A 24,289-nucleotide genomic window follows, 5' to 3' on the forward strand; every position below is an offset into this window, starting at 1 on the left:
GCCCTCAAAGAACCAGGCGCCGGCACCGACCGGCAGACGGGCCAGCAGACGGATGGTACGAGCTAGCAGTCGGACGGACTCAATATTGGGTCTGGTCGGGCGCGACGACCGCTCGAACGTTCGAGAGCGGCGCAGACGACGCCTCCGGTGAGGCGAGGCAAGCCGAAGCTCTTCAGCGGTAGTGAGAGAGCGGTGATCGAATTGGGGTCGGCGGGTCCAGGTCGCGATGGAGAGAGAGAGAGGGGGAGTGAAAGAGGAAGAGTGGAAGAGGAAGAGAGGAAGAGAGAGAAAAAGAGAGAGAGGAGAGAGAGGGAGAGGGGAGAGGGGCCGTATCATTGAAGCAACTGATTAAAGACGAACTTGAGAGGCATGCCAGTCAATAGGATGGGAGAGCAGCCAGTGGAAGAAGGAAGCTACCAACAGCGATACAGATACAGAAGTGTAGTCTGCTCTCGCACTGACCGAATACCATCCACAAAACTGCTGACAAAGGAGTCATCCGGCTAGCGATGGATCATGAAACGCGATGGGATGCCATGATGCTCGGAAAGTATTGTCTACTTGTAGATTGGTTCACCCACAGCATGCGTCATGTCAGTCAGCATTTGCCAATGGGCCTTATCCGCCAAATGGACGTATTTGTAGATTGGTTCGCCAGCATTGCAATCGGCCACATCCCCCAATATCCTCCGGAGTAACCTTTAGGCCTGATAGAGCGGAGAGCAGCCCGCATCTCACTTATCAAACTCCTACGCCCCGCCACCAATCGTAAAGCCGACAACGTTGAACGTCCGGAGGGTTTGGCAGTGTCATGCCCATGGATTTGGCATCCCACTCATTGACTCCCACATTTATTCACGTCCCTCCCTCCCTCCCTCCCTCCCTCCCTCCCTCCCTCCCTCCCTCCCTCCCTCTCTCTCTCTCTCTCTCTCTCTCTCTCTCTCTCTCTCTCTCTCTCTCTCTCTCTCTCTTTCTCACGTTCTCTCATTCTCACAATACCTCACAACCAGTTCCGATAACACACAAGGTGCTGTCATAGTCATTCAGCCAGGGAAGTCCTAGGACAGTCCTGGCCATCGGTTTCATCATGACCTGGCTGAGGTTCCATCATCGCAGTATTATGGGCTCGATCATGGCACTGTCATGAGTTTCATCGTGAAAATACCGGCTTTTGATCATGACGGGGCCAAGGTTCACGTGATGTCAATCTGAAATCGCAGTCTCGGCGCACATCTACAGACCACTGGGCTAACACATTTACTGGTAAACCAGTATTTGCTTTTACAGCTCTTCATTCCCTGCATAAATGAGGATAAGACCTTCAAGTCGGGGGCCGCCGCTGCTAGTCCTGACTGATGTTAAAAACAAGAGGCATAACACACTCCCTGACTCATGTGGTGAGGAGACAGGGGCTATTTGTGGACAGAGATGGATTTTATAGTAGAAGAGAGGACCCCAAAGGTTGAACAACAGCTTGAAGCGTCGATTGGGAAGCTGGTGCCATAACTCTGATGCATGCTTCGCTGTACAAATGCTGTACAAAGTTTGTATGACACTATCAAGGACACAGATCACCTGCAGCGCGCCCAGAGAAAGTGCTTGTCAAGAGATAGGCAGATTGGCTCCTGGAGCCATCGTGACGAAGTTGGCTACTTCGATGAGTCAGCGAATGCGAACTTACAAGTTGCATGCGCGGGTGACAAATGGGTATCACATCGGAGACACGACACCGAAGACAGTGCAAACTCCGAGCGATGGAAAGTTTGAAAGGCATTTGAGAACAGCATTGTCAGCGTAATGAATCTGCTTTGACACAAGCAAAGTCCAGATACCTAAAGCTCACTACAGTCACCACAAGAGCGGAACATATCTAACACTAAGCTATACCTACAGACAGAGTGTCGAAAACAGCTCGATGCCTTCCATACCCCAAAAACAAGTTCCAGGAACCGCCTTACACACTCGCTAGCCATAAGAGAGCCAGCCGACAGTTCCGCGCCCAGCCGGCGGTCGGTGCGGCTGCCGTTGGCTGTCTCCGGGTGTCCCCGTCCCGCCTCTAACCGGGGCGCTCGGTACTCACATTCCTGGCTGGGCTCGGCGGAGGCTGACGGTGTTCCTGCCAGCAGTGTGGTGACGAGGGCCGCCAGCAGAGCGGTGCTGGCGGCGCGCCGGCCGCGCGGGCCGCCCTCCATAGCCGCCGGGCGGCCCGCTCCGTGCCCCGGCCAGTGCCGACACCCGACCCGCCATCGACTGCCGCCACCACCGCCGGCGCCGATATCGGCTTATCGACCCACCTCCAGCGCCGCCGCCGACCGCAGCGCCGCCCGCGGACGAGTGGCGAACTAGCTCGCCGACGGCGGCGACAGGGGACCGGGGACGGGATGGCGCCAGGTTCCGGGGCGAACACCAGGTGTGGCGCGAAAACGGCGACGCTGGAACTTCAATGAAGGGAAATCTATGCCGTAGGGTGTGGCGTTACATATTTCAAAGCGCGTGGTACGCATGACTGATGGCTCCTTTATGCTGGCATTTTTAATGACGTAACTTGTATTTCAATTGGTAGCCTCTTTCATGTTGTGGCTCGTAAGTCATGGGCTGTCTCCATTCACAAAATGATCCGCACTGTCACCATCCGTTTGTTCTATGTGGTATCACGCAACACATGAGCTTACCGTTCATCTGTCTGAATAAGGCAACAATGGCTGGAGTCATGTGTTGTCGCTGGGACTCGGTCGATCAATTCATTAATGTTGCACCTAACTCTTGGGCCCTGCGATTGGCTCCAATTTTGTTTCATACTGCTTGATTCATTCTAAATTCGTAATATATTTGCCTTCTGTCCTTCGCCGTTCCGCGCGCAGTAATGTCTAATCTAATGAAAGCATAGCCCGCACGTTTCTCCCTTACATATTTCTCCAATGTCCCTGGTATACCAAAGCTTCTCTTTTCCATGCTGTACCGCCATACACGTAAGCTTCAATCTCGCTCACTAGATGTCTCGCCATCATGCGCCTGTCTATTACTGTACCGCATCACACATAAGCTTTTACCTCCCCCGCTAGATGTCCCTGTAAACTTCCGCCTGTGACATGCTGTGCCGCATGGCACATAAACTTAAAATATGCCCGCTAGACGTCTCTTTTATCTTACGCCTGTGACATGCTGTGCCGCATTGCATGTGTGTTTCAGATCTGCCCGCTAGATGTCTCTCTTATCGTGCGCCTGTGGCATGCTGCGCCGCAACACTTCTTAGTTCCTCGACTGCTCGCTAGATGTCTATTCTATCGTGCGCCTGATTGATACTGTACCGCATTGCACTCAGCGCCCCGCAACGCTGATGATAACTGTGTACTATCCGATATTTTTTTTTACCGTCGTGCGCTTATGCGATCATAGCTTGAATAACTATTCAGTATGTCTTTTACATGTCTCACAAATAAAATCCGACATCGTTGAGACGATGTGGCATAGCATAACAAATGGATCACAAATGCTTGTTCCACTAGCCAATAGAATTCATTATGTCGTCCGCCCACACACTACGTTGGTAGTTGGTAACCCACGACTCATGAACTTTAAACGAGCTCACCGGACCCTCTCGTGTCGAAGGCCGGCTACATGTTGTTCAGACCCTGGCACCTTGTAATCCATTCTCTGTTCTCCCCACAACCGTGTGATGTGCCTGTCACTTGTGTAACAACGAAACATTGTCACCACTCAGCATAAAATGCTGAGGCGATTATTTAAGACATTATTCACAGCAGATACAAAACGATCGCGGTGCTGATGATAGAAGAGAAGTAGCATCTTCGCTTATGCCCTAAATGGCCATCAGCGGAAGATGTTTCCAATTTAAACTTTTATGTTCAGTTGTTTCAGTTATAAGTTTCAGTTCAGTTTACGAATTGCGATGTTACCATTGAGTCGCTAGGCTGGTGTTTCAGCCATCTTCTACGCAACAGTTTGACTCTGAAGTCGAGTATGTGATAGACGAGTAGAATAATCTGGATAAAGAAGTCGTTAGTTTATCATAGTCGTCAAGTCTCATCATGGTCGCAAAAAAAGAGTGATTAATGATGTATTTACTATTTACACAGCATCGCAGACCGGGAAGAGTGAGATAAGATGAAAATCAGCGTACACATTGAATAATCTCACGGCAACTATCGCAAATAGTCCCAACTAATATCCTAAAAAGGCACGAAAAGCTAACATCAATTATACACAGTTACATTTAGGCTACAATTTCTAAACATCTACCAAGTCAGAGAAGCATGCTCAAGCAGCCCCAAAACCCACGTAAAGCACTCGCGATTACGCTTATTTACTCAACATCGGCGCAGCAAATGCATCGCGACCGCGCTAGAACTTACTAGAAATTTCCCGTGGTTAAACAAGTATCGCATCATTCGCTCATTCCCGACGTTAGGTCGGCCAAAGTCGATCGCAGGCCATCGCGTTTCACAGTGTGGCAATGCAGCGAACACCGTGACGCCTCTTATACTCACAAGAAAACGAGTCTAGCCACGACAAGCATAGCCCTATGCACTGAGTGACCCTATCAACCCCACAAGCCCGTGGGAAGACACAGATACGTTTGGTTAAACAATGGATGGTGACACCTAGTGTTAATGAAATGGTCCCGCGCGGTACACAGCTCGCGTCCGCTCCAGTGATCTAAGAAGGCGTGCACAACACCTACTCGTCGGCCACCAGCTAGTCTCGGGGAGTCCGGAGGCTTCAAGCGACGATACCTTGCGATGAAGGGCTAAATGTGGTCCCTGGTTCATATTGTCCTCCACTCTTGCGCACCGGCGGCTTCTATGCCGACGCTATCCCACGCTAACAGACCCTAGTCTGCCAAGCAGACACCTCAGGCCGAGAGATGGGGTTACATGGCGTGCCTAACACCCCTCCACGCTAAATAACCCTCTGCCGAGCATACCCCTCAGGCCGACGGGTCCAGGTGGGGCTGCATGGCATCCGGATCCCAGGCCCGGATGTTGGCCAGCGTCTCGTTCAGCTTGTCGGCCCACAGTTCACGCTCGTCCCGGCCGTCCAGAGACAGAAGGTGCCTGTAAGAAGAAAGATGGGTCAGTTTGGGGTTGTGAAGGGGCCAGGGCACTGAAAAACTTTAAGACACATGTTAGCTGCTTGTCAGGGTGCTATTAGCAAGCCACCAAATATGTTGGCGCTTAAAATCCTTGAAAATGCCCCCGGTAAATCAGTCGTGTGGGACTGGGCGAATCTCGTAATTCACCTCCCAAATCAAAGCAAAATATGCTGACTCGACCACCAGCGATTTTACAAGCACCCTCTACACACCATAACACCATGACACAACTCACGCCCTACCACCGATCCTGACCCACTTTCCCTTCCCTCCCTCTCCCATCCTCTTTTCCCTCCTCCCTTAGCGCTCACCTGACGCGCGTCATGTTTCCTCTGCGCTGCATCACCAGCGAGTCCTGGTCCTCGGGCCGCGCCTGGCGCACCGTCACCAGCAGCAGCGTGTTCTGCCGCGCGCAGATATCGCGCGGCACCGGACCGACCCTCTCGGTCACACAGCGGCGCAGGTCCACCTCCGCAGTCGGCGGAGCGCGGGTCTCGTCCTCCGGGTAGCGCCAGAAGGAGAGCCGGCCAGAGGAGAGGGCCGCCCAGCGCCGGTGCCAGGCGCCGAACCCAGAGACGTCGTCAAAGACGGTGATGAAGCCGCGCTCCTCGACGGCGCAATCGGCGTGACAGGTGACCGTCATCAGGACACCGCCGTCCAGGGGGCTCTGGGTGGGCACCTGAGGGGAGGGGAGGGGTTATCAGGACACCGCCGTCAAGGGGGCTCTGAGTGGGCACCTGAGGGGAGGGGAGGAATCATCAGGACACCGCCGTCCAGGGGACTCTGAGTAGGTACCTGAGGGGAGGGGAGGGGTCATCAGAACACCGCCGTCCAGGGGACTCTGGGTGGGTACCTGAGGGGAGGGGAGGGGTCATCAGAACACCGCCGTCCAGGGGACTCTGGGTGGGTACCTGAGGGGAGGGGAAGGGTCATCAGGACATCGCCGTCCAGGGGACTCTGAGTGGGTACCTGAGGGGAGGGGAAGGGTCATCAGGACATCGCCGTCCAGGGGACTCTGAGTGGGCACCTGAAGAGGGAGCAAAGACGTAGCATGTCGGGTTTGCGGTAAACGCTGGGAAAATATTGACGGCAAGACATGAATGGTAAGATCACGTCTATCTTAGACGTAATTATAGACCCTAATGGAAACAGCGAAATCTATATTATCCATCCAAGTTCTACGTCACATCATTTCCAGCACAGGAACATTCCAGATCAGCCGCCAGCCAACCTCTCTAAAAAAACTCGCTGACCACCACTACCCCTAACGCGGGTTGCTGGGTTGCAGGGTTGCACAGCATCGTCCTCACCTTTTCCAGCGCCCAGGAGGTGTTGGTCAGGTTGCGTGCCGTCAGGTAAACAAAGCCCATCAGCTGGAAACAGGTGGCCCGCACGGCCCCCGGCCCGGCCGGCGACTGGATGGCCGGCGAGGTCAGAGACGACTGCTGCTTCAGCAGCTTCTTCGGCGTCTTCGTCCGGTCCTGTGAGTGTGGGAGGGAGTAAGTTAGGGCTGAGGAAAGCGGGCGCTAAACAACCATGGCTTCCGGTCCTGTGTGTGGTGGGAGGAGTAAGTAAGAGCTTAGACTGCAGGACAGACTAGAGCGAGGAAACTGTCTTCGTCCGTTCCTGTGTGGGATGGGGAGAAGTAAGGGGAAATACGACTTTGGACTGGTGAGAGAGTGAGGTTGTCTTCGATCGTTCCTGTGTGCAGGGGAAATCGGCTAGGGCTGGGGAGAGGCGAAGGAGCTAGGTAACCGCATGTCTTTGTTCGGCGGTGGGTTGAAAAAAGGTGGGACATGAGACTGTAGAAACTGGAAATGTAATTGAATGACGTCCTGGAGTCTGGGGGTGAAGGGAGAGCCTCTGAGGGAAGTGTGGAAAAGTACCAAATAAGATACTCGAAACAGTCTAATAAGTGATCTAAAGAACTATACGATATAAAAATAATACGAAGAATTATTCAGACAGAAACAACTACCAAAATTCGAAATAAGAACTGCAAGAACTGCTGGCTAGGAGACTTCAGTGCACGATAACAGAATGACAAAAAGACTCAAACCGACGGTAGCGTGCACTAGGCTAAACTACACCACCAAATTACTTTAACAGTTCAATGCATCGATAGTAAACTAGAGACTAGTTAAGCTGCATGCATATAATTGTATAACCAAAACTAAAGCTAAGACAAAAACAAACGTGGAATGTAAAATAGTTCAGCTAAAATGAACACCATGTTCTGCAGCGTGCGATGTCTCAAACCCCTTAAAATATCGAATAAAAATAAAGTAAAAGAGTACGCTCTAACAAAAAGAAAAAACAGACAGGGAAGGCCCTCGTGCGATACCAATAGTTCATGCGTCACTATGGGCCGATGACATAAAACACTTTTCATTTTCAGCTTTTCTATATCAGACGACTTGCCAGAGAAACGATCAGCGCATGCAATGGTCTATCATGCAAGTACTAAATGTAGGAGACTGTCACACCAACGACTTTTCTTTGTTGTTTAATCACACACTTCATGTGCGTCATGGTAGTTATAATTTGGACCCAGGACCAGGATATCAGTCATATTAGTGCCTTCAGTCAGGCGCAAGGAATAGGATACAGGAAAGGTCTTTGGAAGTCATGAGCTGAGCCCTGGCCAGGTGGGACAGAAGCCCAGACCGCGCAGCTGCGCAGAATCCGAGCTGTTCTCCACACTGAGACGGCAGCGTTCTCCACTCACCAGTCACCGCTGTAGAGGATCGAGCCGTGCCGGGACAGACAGGTAGCTACACCCATCTGCAGTACTTCTGGACATCACAGGGCAGGAGAGCCGGCCGCCGAGGGCAGGCTCCCGCCTCTCAGGGGTTTCACTACACCCCTGGCCCGCCGGGTCCCCCGCCGACACAGACGAATACAGGTCGCTACACCTCCACAGCGGCCGCTCCGCCGCTCTGCCCCGCCTCCTCCCCTCTCTCCTTCATGCATCCCTCCCACCCGGCTCACAAACCTCCTCGTACGGCGTGGTTACCGTACAGCTGACACACAGGCAGGCGCACACTAGCGCCGCCTGCCGGCGGCCGTGCCAAGCCCAGGTTCGCGGCGCGCTCAGCAGGCGGCGCCAGTGTCGCCAGTGGCCGGGCCGCCGCCGCTGTTGCCGTTCGGTACGTGCCTTGCGGATGTGGTATTTGGCGTCGTGGGGCAGCACCTCGCGCTGGGTCTGCAGGCCGTACACCTCCAGCGCCACGCCGAACTCGGCCTCCAGCTCGCGGAAACTGACCAGGTTCGGGAAGTTGATGGCGCTTCCTGTGAAAGAGGGCGCTGGCTTTACAACAGGGCTAGCCACCATAGAACCAACATTGAAATACCAGCTATCGCATCACCGCATTGCCACAAGCGCAATACATCAACTGAACAAATTACAACAAATCCAAAGCCGTGACGTCGCGAACATTTTTTTTTTTAACGTCAACTATGACGGCTCTGAGAACCCTAAGCGACTTCTGAGAGGACTCTTGAGAGAACTCTAGCTCTGAGAGCTAAGTGAGACGGTACTCACCCTTGATGGAGTCCTCAGATGATAGCATCTGCGTGGCGATCACCTGTCCGCGGTAACGCAGCAGCACCACGAAGTAGTACACGTAGTTGGCTGTGAAGACGGGATGGCGAGGCTGTCAGGGTGGGCGGCGAAAGCAAGACACACGTCACACAGCCCAAGCGCATGGTCCTGGACAACACGTTATGCAGAGGTGACTTCATTTAGGTAACTGCACAACACTGACAGGCATTTTTGTAAAGAATTAGAATGTTTATGGTTTATGGTTATGGCTATGGTTTATGGTTTACGCTAGTGTTAAGACAACTGTCATCTATCAACACGAAATTGCAGAACATTTATATCACAAAACCAGAATCCCATAATCAAACACTCTTTGTATCAGCCAATGGCCCTCCCTCTACCCCCTCCCCTCGCTCTCACCGGATCCGGCGGCCACCTCTCTAACGAAGGAGGTCTTGAGCGGCAGGGTGACGGAACTGACGCTCAGTGTACCGCGCGACGCCGGGCGGATGATCCCCTGCTGGCGCATGGCGCCCTCCGTCTTCAGCCGCTGGATCTCCGACAGAGCCGCCTGCCGGCGGTGTGCTGAAACACAGGGGTCGCGTTACCGGATCGGAAAGACGTGGCTGTTTATTGTTCAACAAACAGCTTGCAGTCAGATCAGTCAGTTTGTCTGTTTGTTCGACGCTGTCAGACTCAAAACACGAGATGTGGTGTTACGCACTTCACTCGACGAAGCACAATGCGTGCACCGTATACACTTTTGAATTTCTGGTCAGTACTTGCGTGAAATGGTCGGGATTCTGTTAACATAAAGACAAGTTCAATGAGGTCAATTACCGCAAGCGGCCTGTAAACTAGTGTGTTGGGTATTTTAAGCTTTGTGGGTTCAAGACGACCTCGTGTACTCACTGGCGACGAGCAGGAGCCGCTCGGCCTCCACCATTTCTGCCGATCCGGTGAACTCTATGGTGGAGTTACAGAGGTTCAGCGCCCGACTCGCCTGGGACATCACCGTCATCTGCTGCGTGGCCTGTAACACGGGAACGGAGGGATACATGTCAGGGTTTCCCGGAGGATACGTCAATCTGAAGATTCTGTTCAGAGGTCAAGCAGGTAGTAGGAGCAGGAGTCACTGTCAGAGTTCGATTAGTGTGGCTGGTGCAGTTTTTGTATCTGGTATCGAGCAAGAAACCAAACAGATTAAGTTAGAGATATAATATTGAGAAGGGAACGAGTTTAGTTCACACTACCAGCAAGTACTTTCACTCAGTGCTGCTAAGAAAGTAACACCCCCTCACCTGCCATACCCCAACATCCCCTCGCCTCCACACCGTCGTACCCACCTCTTTCTGCAGGTGTTTGATTCGCTCCTGCGTGCTGGCTCCCATCTGCTGCTGGCTGGTGGAGGGCGTCTCATCACCGCGGGACGGCACCTCCCTGTTCCTTACGATCTGACGGACCGGAGTCACTTGCACCTCCTGAATAGGGGAGAGAGGGGAGGTCAGATCGGGCGGTACCTCCCTGTTCCTAATGAACTAGAATCACCTGTACTTCCTGGACGGGGAGAAACGGCGGGGAGTGTGAGACGGAGAGTAGGGGTTGAACAAACAGTTGGAGTCGCACAGGTCATAACTCTGAGGCCAGTTGCAACAAACAAACATATGCATGAGCATATTCGGCGAGACAGAGACGAACACTGCCGTTAGGGAACGTATTTAGCTTACGCCTTTGCTGTAATATTTCATCGGTAAGCTCGGGATTAATGTTCTAAACCATATTTAAACATATAAGTAACAAAAATAAGCATATATTACGTGGAATAATGAGTTTAATTCACTACAAAGCACAAAGTACTGACTACGCTAAGACGAGTCCCGTCACCCGAAAGAATGGCTCTGGCGCCTCTGTGACTCACCTGTGGTTTCTGTCTGCGGTAGAAGCTGACCGAGTGCATCAGGGGCACCTCGGCGCCGTCTCCGTCCAGCAGCACGGACGGCAGCCGGGGGTCCTGCTCCGGCGACTGGACGCACGCCATCGGGGTGCGGAACACGCCCGAGTTCTGACGCTGTGGGACGGGAGGGAGACGGTTAGAGAGTAGTCCGGAGGGGTGACTAGGTGGTCGGTTGGAAGATGTGCGATTGATGAAATAGGTAGTGGATTGCGATTGGTCCTGGATAACGCGAGGTGTTAAGCAATGATACAGATTATCAAAAAACTATAATGTATTTTAATGGACAGCAACTTGACACATCCTGAATCATGGACCCAAACGAACTTATACAGCAAGGCAGACTGAGGGAGAGATGAGGTAAATAATTCATTATTCAAGGTATTAATGATAATGATGGACAAGGACATTAATTGTTGGAACCGGAAAATATTTTGATATGACATCTGTAATTAAAGTACGGGACGATAAGATAGAAAGGATCACTTACCGCCGGCCACCGCCGACTGACCTTTTTGAGACCTCCGGTCGGCAAGATACGGTCCGAGGAATCCCCAGGAGGGTAAGGAGTCTCCCGGTCCGCCGCGGCCTCCCCGTCTCCGCCGCCCTGTCTCAGACACACCGCCTCCAGCTGGGACACTATATCCGACACAGTCACATCTCCCGCACCGACCGACGGACCCGCCCAGGAGCTCTCCAAGGCTCCCTCTCCGCTCTCTGACTCAGAGCCGGTCAACGCAGACGGGGGCACGTCAGACGAGCTGGTGGTGAACTTGGAGGATTTCTTCTCGAGTTTTGATGCAAGATCACGCACTTTACCCACAGGAGTAAGGAATTTCTCCATCGTAGCGACGTGCTTACTCCGGTTGTATGACAGATCCGACTCCGCAGTGGTGTCTCCGCTCTCCAACTCAACACCCTCACTCTGAGTGTACGACTCCGTGTCTGTGGGATCCAAACATTGCCTCGGCACCATCTCTCCCGCTGTAGCAGCGAACAGATACTGTCTCAGTCTGGAGAGAGACGCACCGGGCGCTCCTCTGTTTGAAGCCTCGATCTCATGTTCCTCTTCCCAGCAGCGAGGGGAGCGACCCGACCAGCTAACCGCTCCCAGGTCAGAGGTCAGAGGTGCAGGGGAGCTGAGGTCAAACGTTCTGTTAGACTTGCTGGGAGTCGGGGCGAGGTCCTGATCGTGACTGCCCTGTGTGGCACCATTCGAGCTTGCAACTTGACTGGATTGCGTCGACTCCACACTCCCCGAATCAATCTCCAACCTAAACTTCCTCGACGCAGCTTCAGCGAATCCTTCTTCGGTTAACGTTTCCGTACTTCCCTCATCCCCCTCCCCCAATCCCCAGTCTCCCCCGGCCGGTAGGACAGCCGTCACATTGGCAGAAGGCACCGACACGGCCGACCTCGAGCGGCGAGGTGTCGAGGTACGCACAGTCGCCGGTCGGGAGGCAGGGGTGTGCGCGGGCGGTCGGCGCGTGACCAGACACGGAGCCGAGCGGCGGTGCTGAGGAGGGCCGGATGGGCCCGGTGGTGGACGTTGGAATCGTTCTATTAGCTGGGCGACACTCGGAGACACAGACGCAGTTCGGCTGTCGGAGGTTGGATGTACCGCGGTGGAGAGAGTAGAGGCGGAGGTAGAGTGCGCGGAGGCGAATGTAGAGTCGCAGGTGGTGGATAGGGTGGTGTCGGAGGCGGTAGACGCGGCGGTAGAGACGGTAGAGGCGGCGGTAGACGCGGTAGAGGCGGTAGAGGCGGTGGTAGAGGCAGTAGAAGCGGCGGTAGAGACGGTGGAGTCGGTGGATGCAGAGGGTTGGGACAAACACCGTCGCAGGATCTGCCGAGGGACAGTTGGAACGAAATGAGATACAAATTTTGGGTAGGGGATGAGAGGAACAAGCGACACACCAAAATCCTGGGACCGCTATGGTAAATTAAGCTGGCAAAACAGATGAGAAGTGGAAATGCGATTGGAAAGGTCATATCCCTCAACAATGAACACGAATCAAATCAGCCGGATATAAGATAATGGACGTCATAAAACTTCTTTTATAAGGGTAGGGATGCTGGTCGACAGCTCGTACGATGTTCATTAGTATTGGATAGGATGCACACTCGTCTTTCCCAACGATATATACCTCGCTTGACGTCTCTATAAAAACGTCTCCATCCACCGTTTTCTAGCTACAAGCGCTGGTTGAGAACCCACCGTTTTCCGTGTGCGTTTCGGCGGAGTTGGCTCTTCGTCGTCGTTGTCCATATCGTCGAGGACGTCGTCGATGGCGGCGCAGGCGGCCATTCCGGACATGTCACTGCTCGAGTCCTGGCGAAGTAGTATGGGACGAGTTAGGAAGGGCTGATAGAGTGGGACGAATCAACAATTTATCTGATACACTAATAGAGACGGTATGCTGACTGTAACAAGTAGATAAAAACTTACAAATCTCATTTGAAAATACGAAAGCCCTTCAAGCATCTCTCCCTTTAAACGCTTCACACTCCAAAAGTGCTCTCTTTAAGCCCATGAGAACTCGCGAACAACAACAACAACAGCTCGGTCATCAGCCCACTCGCTCCCTGAAGGGCCATCCTCTCCGCATACATCCCTCCCCTCATCCTGGTATTCTCTCCTTCCATCCTCCCCCCGTCGTTCGCTACTCACCGCCGTGCTCTCGTCGATGGTGGGCAGGCTGGGCGGCGGCTGGTTGGCGCGCGCCATCGCCAGGATCTCAGCTCCCAGGCTCTCTGCATCACTGTGTCCGCTGGCGTACGAAATGGTCGACTCGTCTGCGGCCGTCGATCCGCCGCGGTAGACTGTGCTGCCGGGGGAGGAGCCACTGCGGACCAGCGAGCAGGCCGTCGTCAGCCGCAGCTGGACGCCGCCGCCGCGGCGCGCCGCGCCCGCCGACAGCGCCGACAGCGCGCGACGGACCACGTGGCCGTGCGCGCGCAGCGCGGTGGACACGGCGCGGCGACCCACCCCCGCGGAGGTGGAGGGATCGGAGTCTGACTCGGCGCGATCGACGGCGGAGAGCAGAGTTACGCTCAGCTCGTCTGATGAGACTCCCTCGGCGGCCGAGAGGAGCTCAGAGTCTGTGTCGCTCCAGGCAGTGCGCGCGGTCGCGTACGAGGTATCTCGACTGATTGCTGCTGTTAGAGATAGACACCGCGGCGGTGGCGGGGGAGGCGGGAGAGAGGGAGGAGGAGGGGAGAGTGCGGGAGGCGGCGGAGCGGCGCGCAAGGGCCAGCGCGGGGCGCGTGGAGGAGGCGGCAGCTCAGCGCCGCACCCCTCATCGTCCGTGGAGTTGGACTCCTCACAAAACGTCACCTGTTTACGTGGCGTCAGCGGCGGCGCTGACGGCTCAGCCTCGACAGTAACGGGCGTGACGTCATCCTGAGTGACGTCATCGGGCGGCGTGACGGAGGGTGTCACTAGCCGAGTGGAGGCAGCCGCGGGCTCGTCAGATGGCTCCCGTGACGGTAGTTCCAGTGAGGGGAAAGAGCCAGAGAGTCGCTCGGCCAGAGCCCGCTGGCAGCTGGCCACCAGTGAGTCGTACTCACCTTCGGAGTCCGAGACGGACTTAGACCCAGAGTTTGAGTTAGTGCGGGACTGAGGGGCACGCCGTGAGGTCGCGGACCGGTCAGGATTACTGCTACTACAGGCAGGAGGGGGCGGGGAGCCGCCGGAACAGCAGTGACGGCGGTGGCAGCGCGACTCGTAACACCCTCGCGTGGAGGAGCGAGACGGGGACCGCGCCGGTGAACGGTGACAACCATGGTAACATTCCCATCCCGAGTCCTCCCGCGCGCAAGACCGTCCGCCGCAGCAGTCGCCGTACTGAGAGCACGACGACGTATCTTCCCCACAGCAGTGGGGCGGCGGAGACGACCGACAGGATGACCGTTCGCACGCCCAGCGTCGTCGCGGCGAGGGAGACCGTGATAAAGGACGAGATCGACCACAGGAGCGGGCGTGGGGGCGCGCGCACGACCGGTGTCCCGTCTCCGAGCGATCACGAGCGTCACAGCGATCGCAGCCGTCACGGGAATTGTCACGCGAGTCACGAGAAGCGTCACGCGCGTCAGCCCAGTCGCCGGAGGAGGTCATCGCCGACTCCTCCCAGTCTCGATCGCGGCGAGTTTGGCGCGAGAAATAGTCGCGAGCGTCCGTCCACTGTTCTTCGCCGGATGAGAGAGACCGGCAGAGCGCAGCGTCTCGGAAGCAAGAGAAGCTAAAAACAGACGGGAGAGCACAAAGCGCAGGTTAGCAAAGCACCCGCGCGGGAGGCGGGACCACGGCAGAAAGCCTATGGCTAAAGCAGACTAGCTGTGAGCGGTGAGATAAAAGGCGGTGAGGGTGCAGACTCAGACGAAAAGCAAGCAGAGTGGTGACAATAGCAGCTAGCAAGACAACAGCAAAGCAACTGATTACAAGGACGAACTATCTTACCTGAAGGTCGGAAAATTCAAAAATATAAACTAAATAAGTCGACCTATCAGAAGATTGAAATCAATTTGCAACTAACAGAAGTGCACTTAGAGCAGAAATACCATTTATAAACTCGTGAGTACAAATTTCACCGAAACAGCAGCAATCCAGCAATGCTCACGCCGAGTGGCTCCAATCGGACGAAGCAGCCCTTCATGGAGCCAACGGCGGTCAAGTCGGACGCCAAACATGCAGACATGGCGAGTATCTCCCCGCTGCAACCACCACACCAACACCAACCATGCAACTCAGCCATCAACGGCTCTCCAAACACCGCACAAGAACCCGTCACACAAAGACATAAAGACGAGTTGGAACGTCCGTGGAGTGTGCGACATGTGAGTCGGGTGCCGGGTGCCGACTAGTTCATCGGACAAACTAGACGCCAGACGGCAGCCCGGAAAGCAACTGAATATAGCCGGACAAGACGTGCCCAGTCTGGGGCGTGCTGGGACCGGGCCCTGCCGTGCTCGGGCCGTGCCCGGCCGTGCTCTGGGGCGTACCTGCGGCCGTCCTCCGGCTCGGACTCTGTCTGGGAGCTGGTGGCCGTGTCCAGATCGGACAGACTCGGGTACAGACAGCCGGGCTTCACACGCACCTGGAAAGGCCGGCGGGAGCGCTCCGGCCTGCCGACAGCAGCGCCACCTCAGCGCCGCGGACAACGGGCGAACTAGCCGACTACGGGGCGGGGCGTGCTACGACTGCTACGGCTACGATACTACGGCTGTCACGGCTACTACGGGTGCTACGGCTGACACGGGTACTATGGGTACTACGGCTGACATGAATATTACGATACTACATGGAGGTTGTGGGAACGATGTAGGGTGTTTGATGGTGATCTCGGATGAAAGGTAGATATTTTCGCAGTGGATGATAGCTGGTTTAGAGGCTACGATCTGGGGGGGATACGATCTACGATACAAGCTCGTGGTCTTCGAGCAAATAGACGAGCTACCGATGAAGGTGAAACGAGGATGTTTGTCAGCCATTGGTAATGTTGAAGACAGGAGCAGGACTGGCGCTCTTCAGAAACTAGGGCACTGTTGAGGGCTATGAAGAGCTACTTTACCAGCATCGATAGTAATTGGTCGAGAAGAAAGATGATCACCTACGAAGATTCGTGAGAATGTCAGCTACCGATGCTGACGAATGCTGGATGTCAAAGGCCGGGACACTTTAGGCTAGGAAAAAGATCGATCACAACAGCTACACCGTTCATCAGTACTCGGCGTGACCGAGAGTACAGAGCACAGCTACACGACGCGGGAGACGACACAACTCAACGGGGGTAATATGTACAGTGGATATCTGAAGCATGCACCCAACCAGCCCAGAACCCAAAACATCAACATATCAGATACATCGCGGCAAAGCCACGGCAAAATCCCATATGTACAACAATCTGCATCATTGGTGGTGCAGTAAAACCACCACAAAAAAATCAACTCATCATCCAGCCAATGATACCCGACATTGGCTGGACATAACACCGCGTCCGATCCCCTCCCTCCCCACTACGAACTACACTAGCACTATAACTACACTACTTCACACACATGCATCTTTACCACCTACCTCTCCCCGGAGCTATGCTGACTCTCTGTGGCCGTCTCTGGCTGCCGGGAGGGGCTGACACGAGCCGCACTGCCGCGGCGCGCCGGGCTATGTCGGGACGGACTCTGGCGCGAGGGGCTCTGACGCATCGGGCTGTGGTGTGAGGGGCTGGCGCGGTTCTCATCAGCAGCTCGTCTGGCCGGAGGACTGGCCGGCGGCGGTGGGGGAGGCGGAGGAATACCACCGGCTGGAGCGGCCGGGGGTGCCGGCGGCTGAGGGACCATCTCTTCCATCTGGGGAGGAAGACGTCACAACAGTGAACACTTACATCATTAACAAGCTGAACAATTATTTGCAATAGACTCGATCAAATTAAATTCAGATTTAGCAGCTGAGTTATTGTAAAAACAATGCTTAATAATAAGCACCGGATGAGTGACACCAGGCATCGGATACACCCAGCAGCAAGAGCTCTTTGACACTTCCTGTCTCTTAGTCTCACTAAAACCTCTCATTCTCACTAAAACCTCTCATTTATCACTCCCTCCCTCCTCACCGGTCTGGCGGTAGCCGCAGCTTCCTCCAGCTCGGCCGGCTTGTGCTGCCACCTGTTGGCCAGAAAGCCCAGCTCCTTCTCACGCTGTTGCCGGCTGCTCTGGGCGATCTCGTTCTGACGCCAGTCGTTGTTCATCGACTCCCAGAGTTTGCGGTGTGCCTGGAACGTGGACTCTCCGACGGCGCGGGACGGAGAGGGAGGTCCCGACGGCGGAGCGGCGGCCGGCGCTGCGGGAAGAGAGGGGAGGAGGTTAGTAGTGGATGGGTGAGACGGCAGCTAACGGAAACAGAGGGTGTCATTGACAACACCGCAAGGCTCATCGACTATCCGGTACACTAAGTGTGCGCGGGCTGTCGTTCATTAAAATACAAACACGTTACACGTGGAGTTATAACTGGCGTCGTATCCAACAGGAAAAAAAAACAACGCCGCAGTGATGATAATTAATTATAGAAATTAGAAGAAGTCCCCATTTCAAGCCCAACTCTTCTTCCTCATGACTCGAGACATCCCTCTGACTGACCTGTCTGCCTGAGCGGCGACCTGGAGCGGGTCTCCTCCAGTGCCGGTCGGGGCCGGCTCTGCTCCGGGGCCGGCCGGGACCGGGCGGCGGGTGCCGACTGCGGGGCGCCCTCAGTGGCCGCGTGCTGTCTCAGCATGTGAGGGGTGACCGGCGTGCCGAACCGGGCGATCACCTGACGGCGGAGGATGGGTTAGCGAACGGGTAAACGGCCTGGGTGGCACGTGTACCACCGAGCATAGATAAACCAATGGGTGAAACGGCGTAGAATGACGCAATATTTGAATGAAATTTGAAAAAAACGAACAGAGTCATACATACATACCTACACCACAATGCACAGTACAAGAGCTACAAAAAGATCACTCAGATCAACGAAGTTACCAATTACTCATGTTTTCGGTTTTTAGCACAGTCAATCAAAGCTCTTCTTTCTGTTTTCTCTGCGACCAGTCCTCAACTACCAGCGCTCACCTTGGGCGCCTGTCCCTTCTCGAACAGCTTGCGTCGGTCGGAGAGGGTCATCTCGGTCGGATCCACGTTGGGCGGCGGCGGAGAGGCGGGCCGGTCGAACACAGCGGCTCGCTCCTGAACTAGCCGGCCGCGCACGGGCGATGGCTGACGAACGGGCGATGGTTGGCGCACGGGCGATGGCTGACGAACGGGCGATAGTTGACGCATCGGAGACGGCTGGCGCTCCGGTGAACAGTCCCGGGAGGAGCCGCCGAATGGTGCACCGGTTTGGGAGGTCGGCTGAGGGAGAGACAGAAGAATGGTTGTTAGTTTCGTGAAATGGTAAGGGATTGATAGCATGAAGCAGTCTTTGGAAATGTTGATTTTATTACTTCATCGACACTTAATTGCTGTTTTCTCAGAAATGAGACCGCAGACACAGTGTCGTTTACAGACACATGCCAAAAATTCCAAGAAAACTCAAACAGTCAGCACTTCAGACACACGCTCAGAAACGAGTACAACAGTATCAAAATCAGGTCAAGATGTCCAGATGAACTACAATATAGTTATGCGTTTGAGGCAAAAACACTGGCGCTTTGAAACCTCCAACCCCTTCAATACCGGGGGTTCTCAAGTGATCCATCTCCCCATTCGTCACGAACCTGCGGCCGGGGCGGCGGGCTGTAGCGGACCGGACTCGCCGAGCGGTACGGCGGGGAGGCCGGCTTCTCCGGAGACGGCGGCTTGGCCACGGCAGCGACCACGCGCGGCGGTGACGGCGAGCGGCCGCCCTCGGAGAAGTCGTACACCAGACGAGTGCGGGAGCCGGTCGGCGTGAACCCCTGCATCTCCTGGGGAGGAGGGACGGGAGGGACGGAGGGGTCAGAGGTTGGGTTTGGACAGATAAGACGGTGGGGAGGAGCAGAGATAAGGATGAATGATAAGATGTGAGCGAGAATGGGCGGAGAACGAAGAAAAACATCGATGTTTTAGCTGTCAGTTATTTAAATACAATAAATGGTGACCTTGATGGAAGGAATGAACAAAGGGCTCGCTGTCATTTCTGTAGCGACGAACAAAAGAATGACAAGACGTCGGTTGATAGACATTAGACACGTAAATGAAAATAAATCAGGACGTATCAACGAACTTCTTTCCCGCTTAGGAACGAATGACATTCATCAACAAAACCAAGCGTGCAACGTGCCAATAACATTCTGATTTCTGAAGCATCGCAGTTTAAAATCTGCACACAATATTTGTGATACACATGCGGTGCAAGGGAGAATGATCAAACCAGGGGGGCGGGGAAGGCTAAGGAGGCTGACTGTATGCCGAATCAAAATTAAACACTTAAAAAACATTCGATGCAAAATTATTTGGCCAACAAAATAACTAAGTTCTGGGTTCAAACTTAGGCAGATGAGTGAGAGCCTCGATGTACTAACGAAAACTTACCCGTAGCAAAACAATTGTCCTGACCTGAGACGTACCTTCAGTAAGTTAGCTTCCCAAGCAATAGTTAGTTGTAAGACCACCAGTAAGGTTAACAAAGTGAGCTATGTATTTTGCACCGTAAAGGCGATAGTCCCCGCAAATGTCCTTGACCATTAGAACACAACACAGTAAACATGAAAAGCAACAGTCAGCAGCAACACAAGGTTGAAATGGTTGCGTCCGTCAAGTTAAAGGTCACCCAACGTTGGCTTTTGGGGCATAAGGTTCAAGAAGTGCAGTACAGTGCGGACTAAGTATCTACCAGCTGCAACTGTAAGCAGGCTAAAACCATATGAGATTAAAAGCACACGTCTGCGAAGAGCAAGGCACGTGGAGATGGCAGCAAGGTAGACGCAGCGTAGGAGTAAGGCTCTGTCTTGATGATCCTAGATCGGAGAAGGTCGTGGAAATGCTGGGTGCTTTTCGGCGAAGGAGAGCTACCAGGGAGCTGGATCCAATTTCAACACTTTCGGAGCTTGCCAGGCGATGACTTCGGTCTAGACATCGGTCGGTCTTGCATTGCAACGGAGCAGGATTTCGGAGGCCGGGCTGAAGAACTTGGAATCAACATGTCAGCAGCAGAAATCCAGGACTAGAAGTGTCCACAGCTCGGACTTGCAGACCTGTTACGGAAGAACAGGACCTCGGTTCAGGAGCACCGTGAGCCAAGGCTCATAAATCCAGAGCAGAAACTTGGCACTGGAGTACGGTCTCGGAATCAGGACTCCCGGAGCAGGACTCAGGAGTGCGTCCGTCCCGCTAAGCATGCGCTACTCACCAGCGACCGGACCGTCTCTTCGTCCAGCGACAGCGCGGTCTCGGCCGCCGGCGGGTCGGGGTGCTGCGGCAGCGGCCGGCGCGCCGCCCCCTTGGGCCGGTACTCGGCGCGCGACACATGCGTCACCTCTGGCGGAGGCTCAGGCGCGGCCTCGGCGCGCAGCGGACCGCTGCCGGGGCTCAGGTGCATGCTGGCGCGGTGTCGGTCGCCTCCAACGCTAACCTTGACCTCGGTGGTGACGGTGGTCCGCTCCGGCCCAGTCGGTCGGAACTGGTGCGACACGGTGGGCGCGGCCGCCTCCACACGGCCTCCAGCGGGCACCGTGGCTACGTGGCAGCCCGAGTCGAGCCGAGGCAGACAGGCGGACGGCGGCGCGTCGTTAGGTGGAGGTCGCTGGCCGGCGGTGATCTGACGTCGCAGCGGAGACGGGGAGCGAACCTCCCAGCGAGAGACGGGGCGGGTAGGGGACACAGAGCCGGAGGTGGGAGCTTTCACCGGGGATCGGGACCGCTCGGAGGGACGGGACGCGGGCTCACGGGCCGCCGGGCGGGACTGCCGCGCCGGGGAGGTGGCGGGAGCGGGGGCGGGTACCTCTGCGTCCAACTCCTGGTACTGGGAGGCCAGCCCGGCCAGTCGGCTGCGCAGGCCGGTGGAGGACGAGGAGCTGGACGCTGCGGGGCGGGAGGAGGGCTGCGGCTCCGGCTCCGGCACCGGCCGCGAGTGACGCGGCGTCACCTCCACCTCGTAGGCATCCAGGTCTGAAACGGACGGAGACGGAATGCATTCACACCGGTCAGGCCTCGCTACTCACAGCAAAACGGAACTGTGTCTTCTGCAGCCACTCAAGTTATTTGAATTTCACTACATTTCAAATATGATAAAAATGTATTGCTGTAGCCAACTTCCACAGCTCATTGCAGCTGCTCCTATCAACAGAAAATCAGCACAACATGGCAGACCACAGCTCCCGGCCGACTGACCTGTCTCCCCGTCAGCGGAGTACAGCGAGCCGAGCTGCTTCAGCCGGCTGCGGGTGCTCTCGTGCAGAACGTTCGGGTGGTTCTCCTTGTCCTCCGCCGGCTTGGCGACCGGCCGCCGCGGGCTGACCGACTTCTCTGTGAAAAGCACAGTTTATAATGACCACAGATTCTTGCTTAGTCTTTTTACATTGAGAGTAGCTTTATAACCCCACCCCACTACTATAAGAAAAGCATTTCAAGCCAAGCAGATTGTGAAACAAATGATTACTTAGTCCCCAATTATTTCTCGCCAAAATTCATGTAACATCAACCTTACTCTCAGTTTCATTCACACAGCAATGACATTCTGAGTCACATCCCACACCAATGCACCACTCACCAGTCAGTTGTGGTTCGCTGTGTCCGGCATTGGTACCTGCCCCCGCCCTCAGGGGACTGCGAGCGGCGGCAGCGGCCGGGGTGGCTCCAGTGCGTCCGTCCACCCGCCGCTGTCGGTCGCGGGCACGCTCCAACATCCTCTGAGGGGGGTAGGAGTGGTGGGTTAGGAATCAACTGAATGCTAGTATGCTGGCTGACACTCATTTCAAATTTAGCTTGAATGTTTGAGTGGGCAGATTGACATTGATTTTGAGCAGGAGCCCAGCTGAGCAGAGCTTGTTAAGTAGACCCCTGATCCCTACCTTCCGGTCATGCGGCTGCTCCAGGTAACGGGAGAATCTAGATACCAAGGTTTAACGTGCCATCAAAGCTGGACATGCCCTATCCCATTCAGCTGACTACAACTGGCTGTGGCTGCTCCCACCTATCTGTAAGAATCTTGGCTCCCACCAACCGAGGACCACCCCCATCAGGAGTCTCAAATAATGAGCGCCAGTGCAACTCAAAGCTGGGCTCCCACTACCAAGGCTCGTCATCTCATGAAATTTTGGTGAATTTTTGGTGTTATTATGATCAGTGTGTATGTTACATTTAAATTCTGATAAATAATAAATTTGTCATTGTATTAAAAAATCATTTGTTTCAGCATGTTTATATTTGTTTCCATGTTATTTGGCAAGTTGGAGTACATTTAGACTAGAGAAAATGTTTTTATTATTAGTTTTTAGAAACCTTGAAACAAACTGAAATGGATGAATGAGACGAGTGCTGCCGTCCAAAGGCAAAAACGCATATGTCGGGTCAGGTCATGGCCCGACATATGCGTTTTTGCCTTTGGACGGCAGAGTGGCTGAGAGTGTGGACCACTCATAATTATAATTGAAAGTTTAGCATACCACAGGTAGATGGTAGCATGACCCTCTCTTGCCAGTTGCCAGCTGGCTCAATATATTACCAAATATCTCAAACAACGTGGAACTCTCGGACCGCAAACCCACAGCCGCTAGGAGACAGGCATTAAGGGTAGTACCGCATTAAGGACCGATAGGCCACATAAAGGACCAATATATGAAGGCCTTAAAAATCACTGATGTGATGTGGGTACTAGATCATGATAATGATTGATACGGCAGCAAAGGCAGCACCAAAAAAGCATCCAGATGTCTGGATCCATCTGTCCAAGTCAGTGCCTGAGTTCCACATTTGGAGCATAAATTAGTCTTAGAAAATAATGTACAAATGCATACATTATATGTAACACAAATTATCCCTAAATATGTAATAAAGGTGTCATACAGAAAGAAAAAACTGATAAAAGCGATTATTGCAAATGGATAAGGGCGTGCGACGATCGTGACGCATATCGCAAGAAACGAAAATACTGATAGAACAAATGACACATTCATACATAAGGCAATGAAACACACTTACCGCCGTAAAGGGGTCCATTCTTGACAAATATCTTTAGTTCTTTATCGCATAGAAAACAGTAAACGAGGGACACAACATCAGCAAGCCCGCTTCCGATCGGTCGTCTCGTTTGTGTTCAAATTTAAATGGCCCGCTAACAGCTGATATTTTTCTATCGATGTAAGCGTTATCGATAGGTGCACAATATTTCTATCGATCAGACGAAACAGGTTATTTTTGAAACAATGAGAAGATATCAAAAGAACAGTTGATTGTCAAAGCTAAGAAATACACAGAGTTAATTAAAAAATAGAATTATAATTTTAGTGTGTAGCATGACAAGAAAAGCATTTCAAAAAATGCCCCGATGAAACAAAAACACGTGACAGCTAAATTATTACTAGCGATCGACTTGTATCTCATAGCTCTGGATGTTACGTGAGTTTTTTGTAAGGGAGAAGTAGCAAGTTCATAACGTGTAAACAAATTAAAATGTCATTCAGTTTTCATAATAAAATATTTTTGCAGCCCCAAGGTTAGGTAAGGACCGTTTTTCTGGTAATCCGAGCTGTGCAGTGTGTAATGTAAGACGTATGTAAGTATGTAGGCCTAAGTGCTCACTGCTCGCCGGTAATTTTTCTTGTGCCACAGAATGTGACTTGTATTTCTAGAATAAGGTATGCCTACTGTACGACTACGAAATACCTGTATTTATATATAACGGGTTCATTTGACCGCTATGCTTGTTTGTGTTTGCCTACTGAATGTCATTCCGCAATCCGCAGTTCGCACAGCAGTGGTCTTCTCGGAGCAATAATGTTCGCCCTCCCCTCCAACCGCGTGACCCCACCCGCGAAACCACACTAAACGCAAACTTAGAAGATGGACATGTCGGAATGTTTCAACGGCCCGCTGCAGTCGGCTGGCCCGGACGTTGGGCCGCGGGCTACGGGCGGCCGGGCCGGCGCGGTCGGCCGGGTGCCGGTGGAATGCGCCCTATCAGTGGGTGCGTCACGCTAAGCCGGAACATTCTGAGCCGCCCGAGCCGTGT

The 24,289-nt window shown here is 53.8% G+C and overlaps 2 protein-coding genes across 10 annotated transcripts in view; both read right to left on the reverse strand.

The window, feature by feature from the left end:
• LOC122389713 overlaps window positions 1–2,260 on the reverse strand; it is a 35,567-nt gene extending 33,307 nt beyond the window's left edge. The window contains exon 1 of the mRNA XM_043382002.1: window positions 2,081–2,260. Coding sequence (XP_043237937.1) covers window positions 2,081–2,192 — 112 coding nt within the window. The 5' untranslated portion in view covers window positions 2,193–2,260. The remainder of the gene's footprint in view (window positions 1–2,080) is intronic.
• A 1,802-nt stretch (window positions 2,261–4,062) lies between these two features.
• LOC122389714 (anillin-like) lies at window positions 4,063–23,450 on the reverse strand. 9 transcript variants are annotated; one of them, XM_043382004.1, is made up of 22 exons: window positions 23,260–23,427; window positions 21,830–21,968; window positions 21,451–21,585; window positions 20,471–21,228; window positions 18,858–19,046; window positions 18,214–18,492; window positions 17,743–17,914; window positions 17,220–17,446; window positions 16,685–16,956; window positions 15,610–15,732; window positions 13,280–13,454; window positions 12,827–12,940; window positions 11,120–12,454; window positions 10,576–10,725; window positions 10,004–10,138; window positions 9,570–9,690; window positions 9,078–9,242; window positions 8,658–8,747; window positions 8,271–8,404; window positions 6,424–6,594; window positions 5,425–5,792; window positions 4,063–5,075 (listed from the first exon to the last, which is right to left on the reverse strand). In XM_043382004.1, the coding sequence occupies exons 1-22, from the start codon at window positions 23,275–23,277 to the stop codon at window positions 4,949–4,951; spliced, it is 5,397 nt and encodes a 1,798-aa protein (XP_043237939.1). In that variant the 5' UTR covers window positions 23,278–23,427; the 3' UTR covers window positions 4,063–4,948. The 9 variants fall into 9 exon arrangements, with proteins under 9 accessions (XP_043237939.1, XP_043237941.1, XP_043237940.1 ...); XM_043382006.1 differs by having other exon boundaries at window positions 21,062–21,228; window positions 23,260–23,423; XM_043382005.1 differs by lacking the exon at window positions 15,610–15,732 and having other exon boundaries at window positions 23,260–23,426.
• Window positions 23,451–24,289: the final 839 nt, after the last annotated feature.

This window comes from Amphibalanus amphitrite, unplaced genomic scaffold (genome assembly GCF_019059575.1).
Source record: "Amphibalanus amphitrite isolate SeventyFive unplaced genomic scaffold, NRLGWU_Aamphi_draft 000369F_arrow, whole genome shotgun sequence".
NCBI classification, from domain to species: Eukaryota; Metazoa; Arthropoda; class Thecostraca; order Balanomorpha; family Balanidae; genus Amphibalanus; species Amphibalanus amphitrite.

Bases quoted from the DNA above. Each gene is read 5' to 3' on its own strand.
- LOC122389714 (XM_043382004.1), bottom strand. The intron at 16,957-17,219 runs GTGAGGAGGGAG...CTTCCTCCCCAG, and splicing joins CTGCGGCTACCGCCAGACCG to ATGGAAGAGATGGTCCCTCA. The intron at 12,455-12,826 runs GTGGGTTCTCAA...GTCCCTCGGCAG, and splicing joins CGAAACGCACACGGAAAACG to ATCCTGCGACGGTGTTTGTC.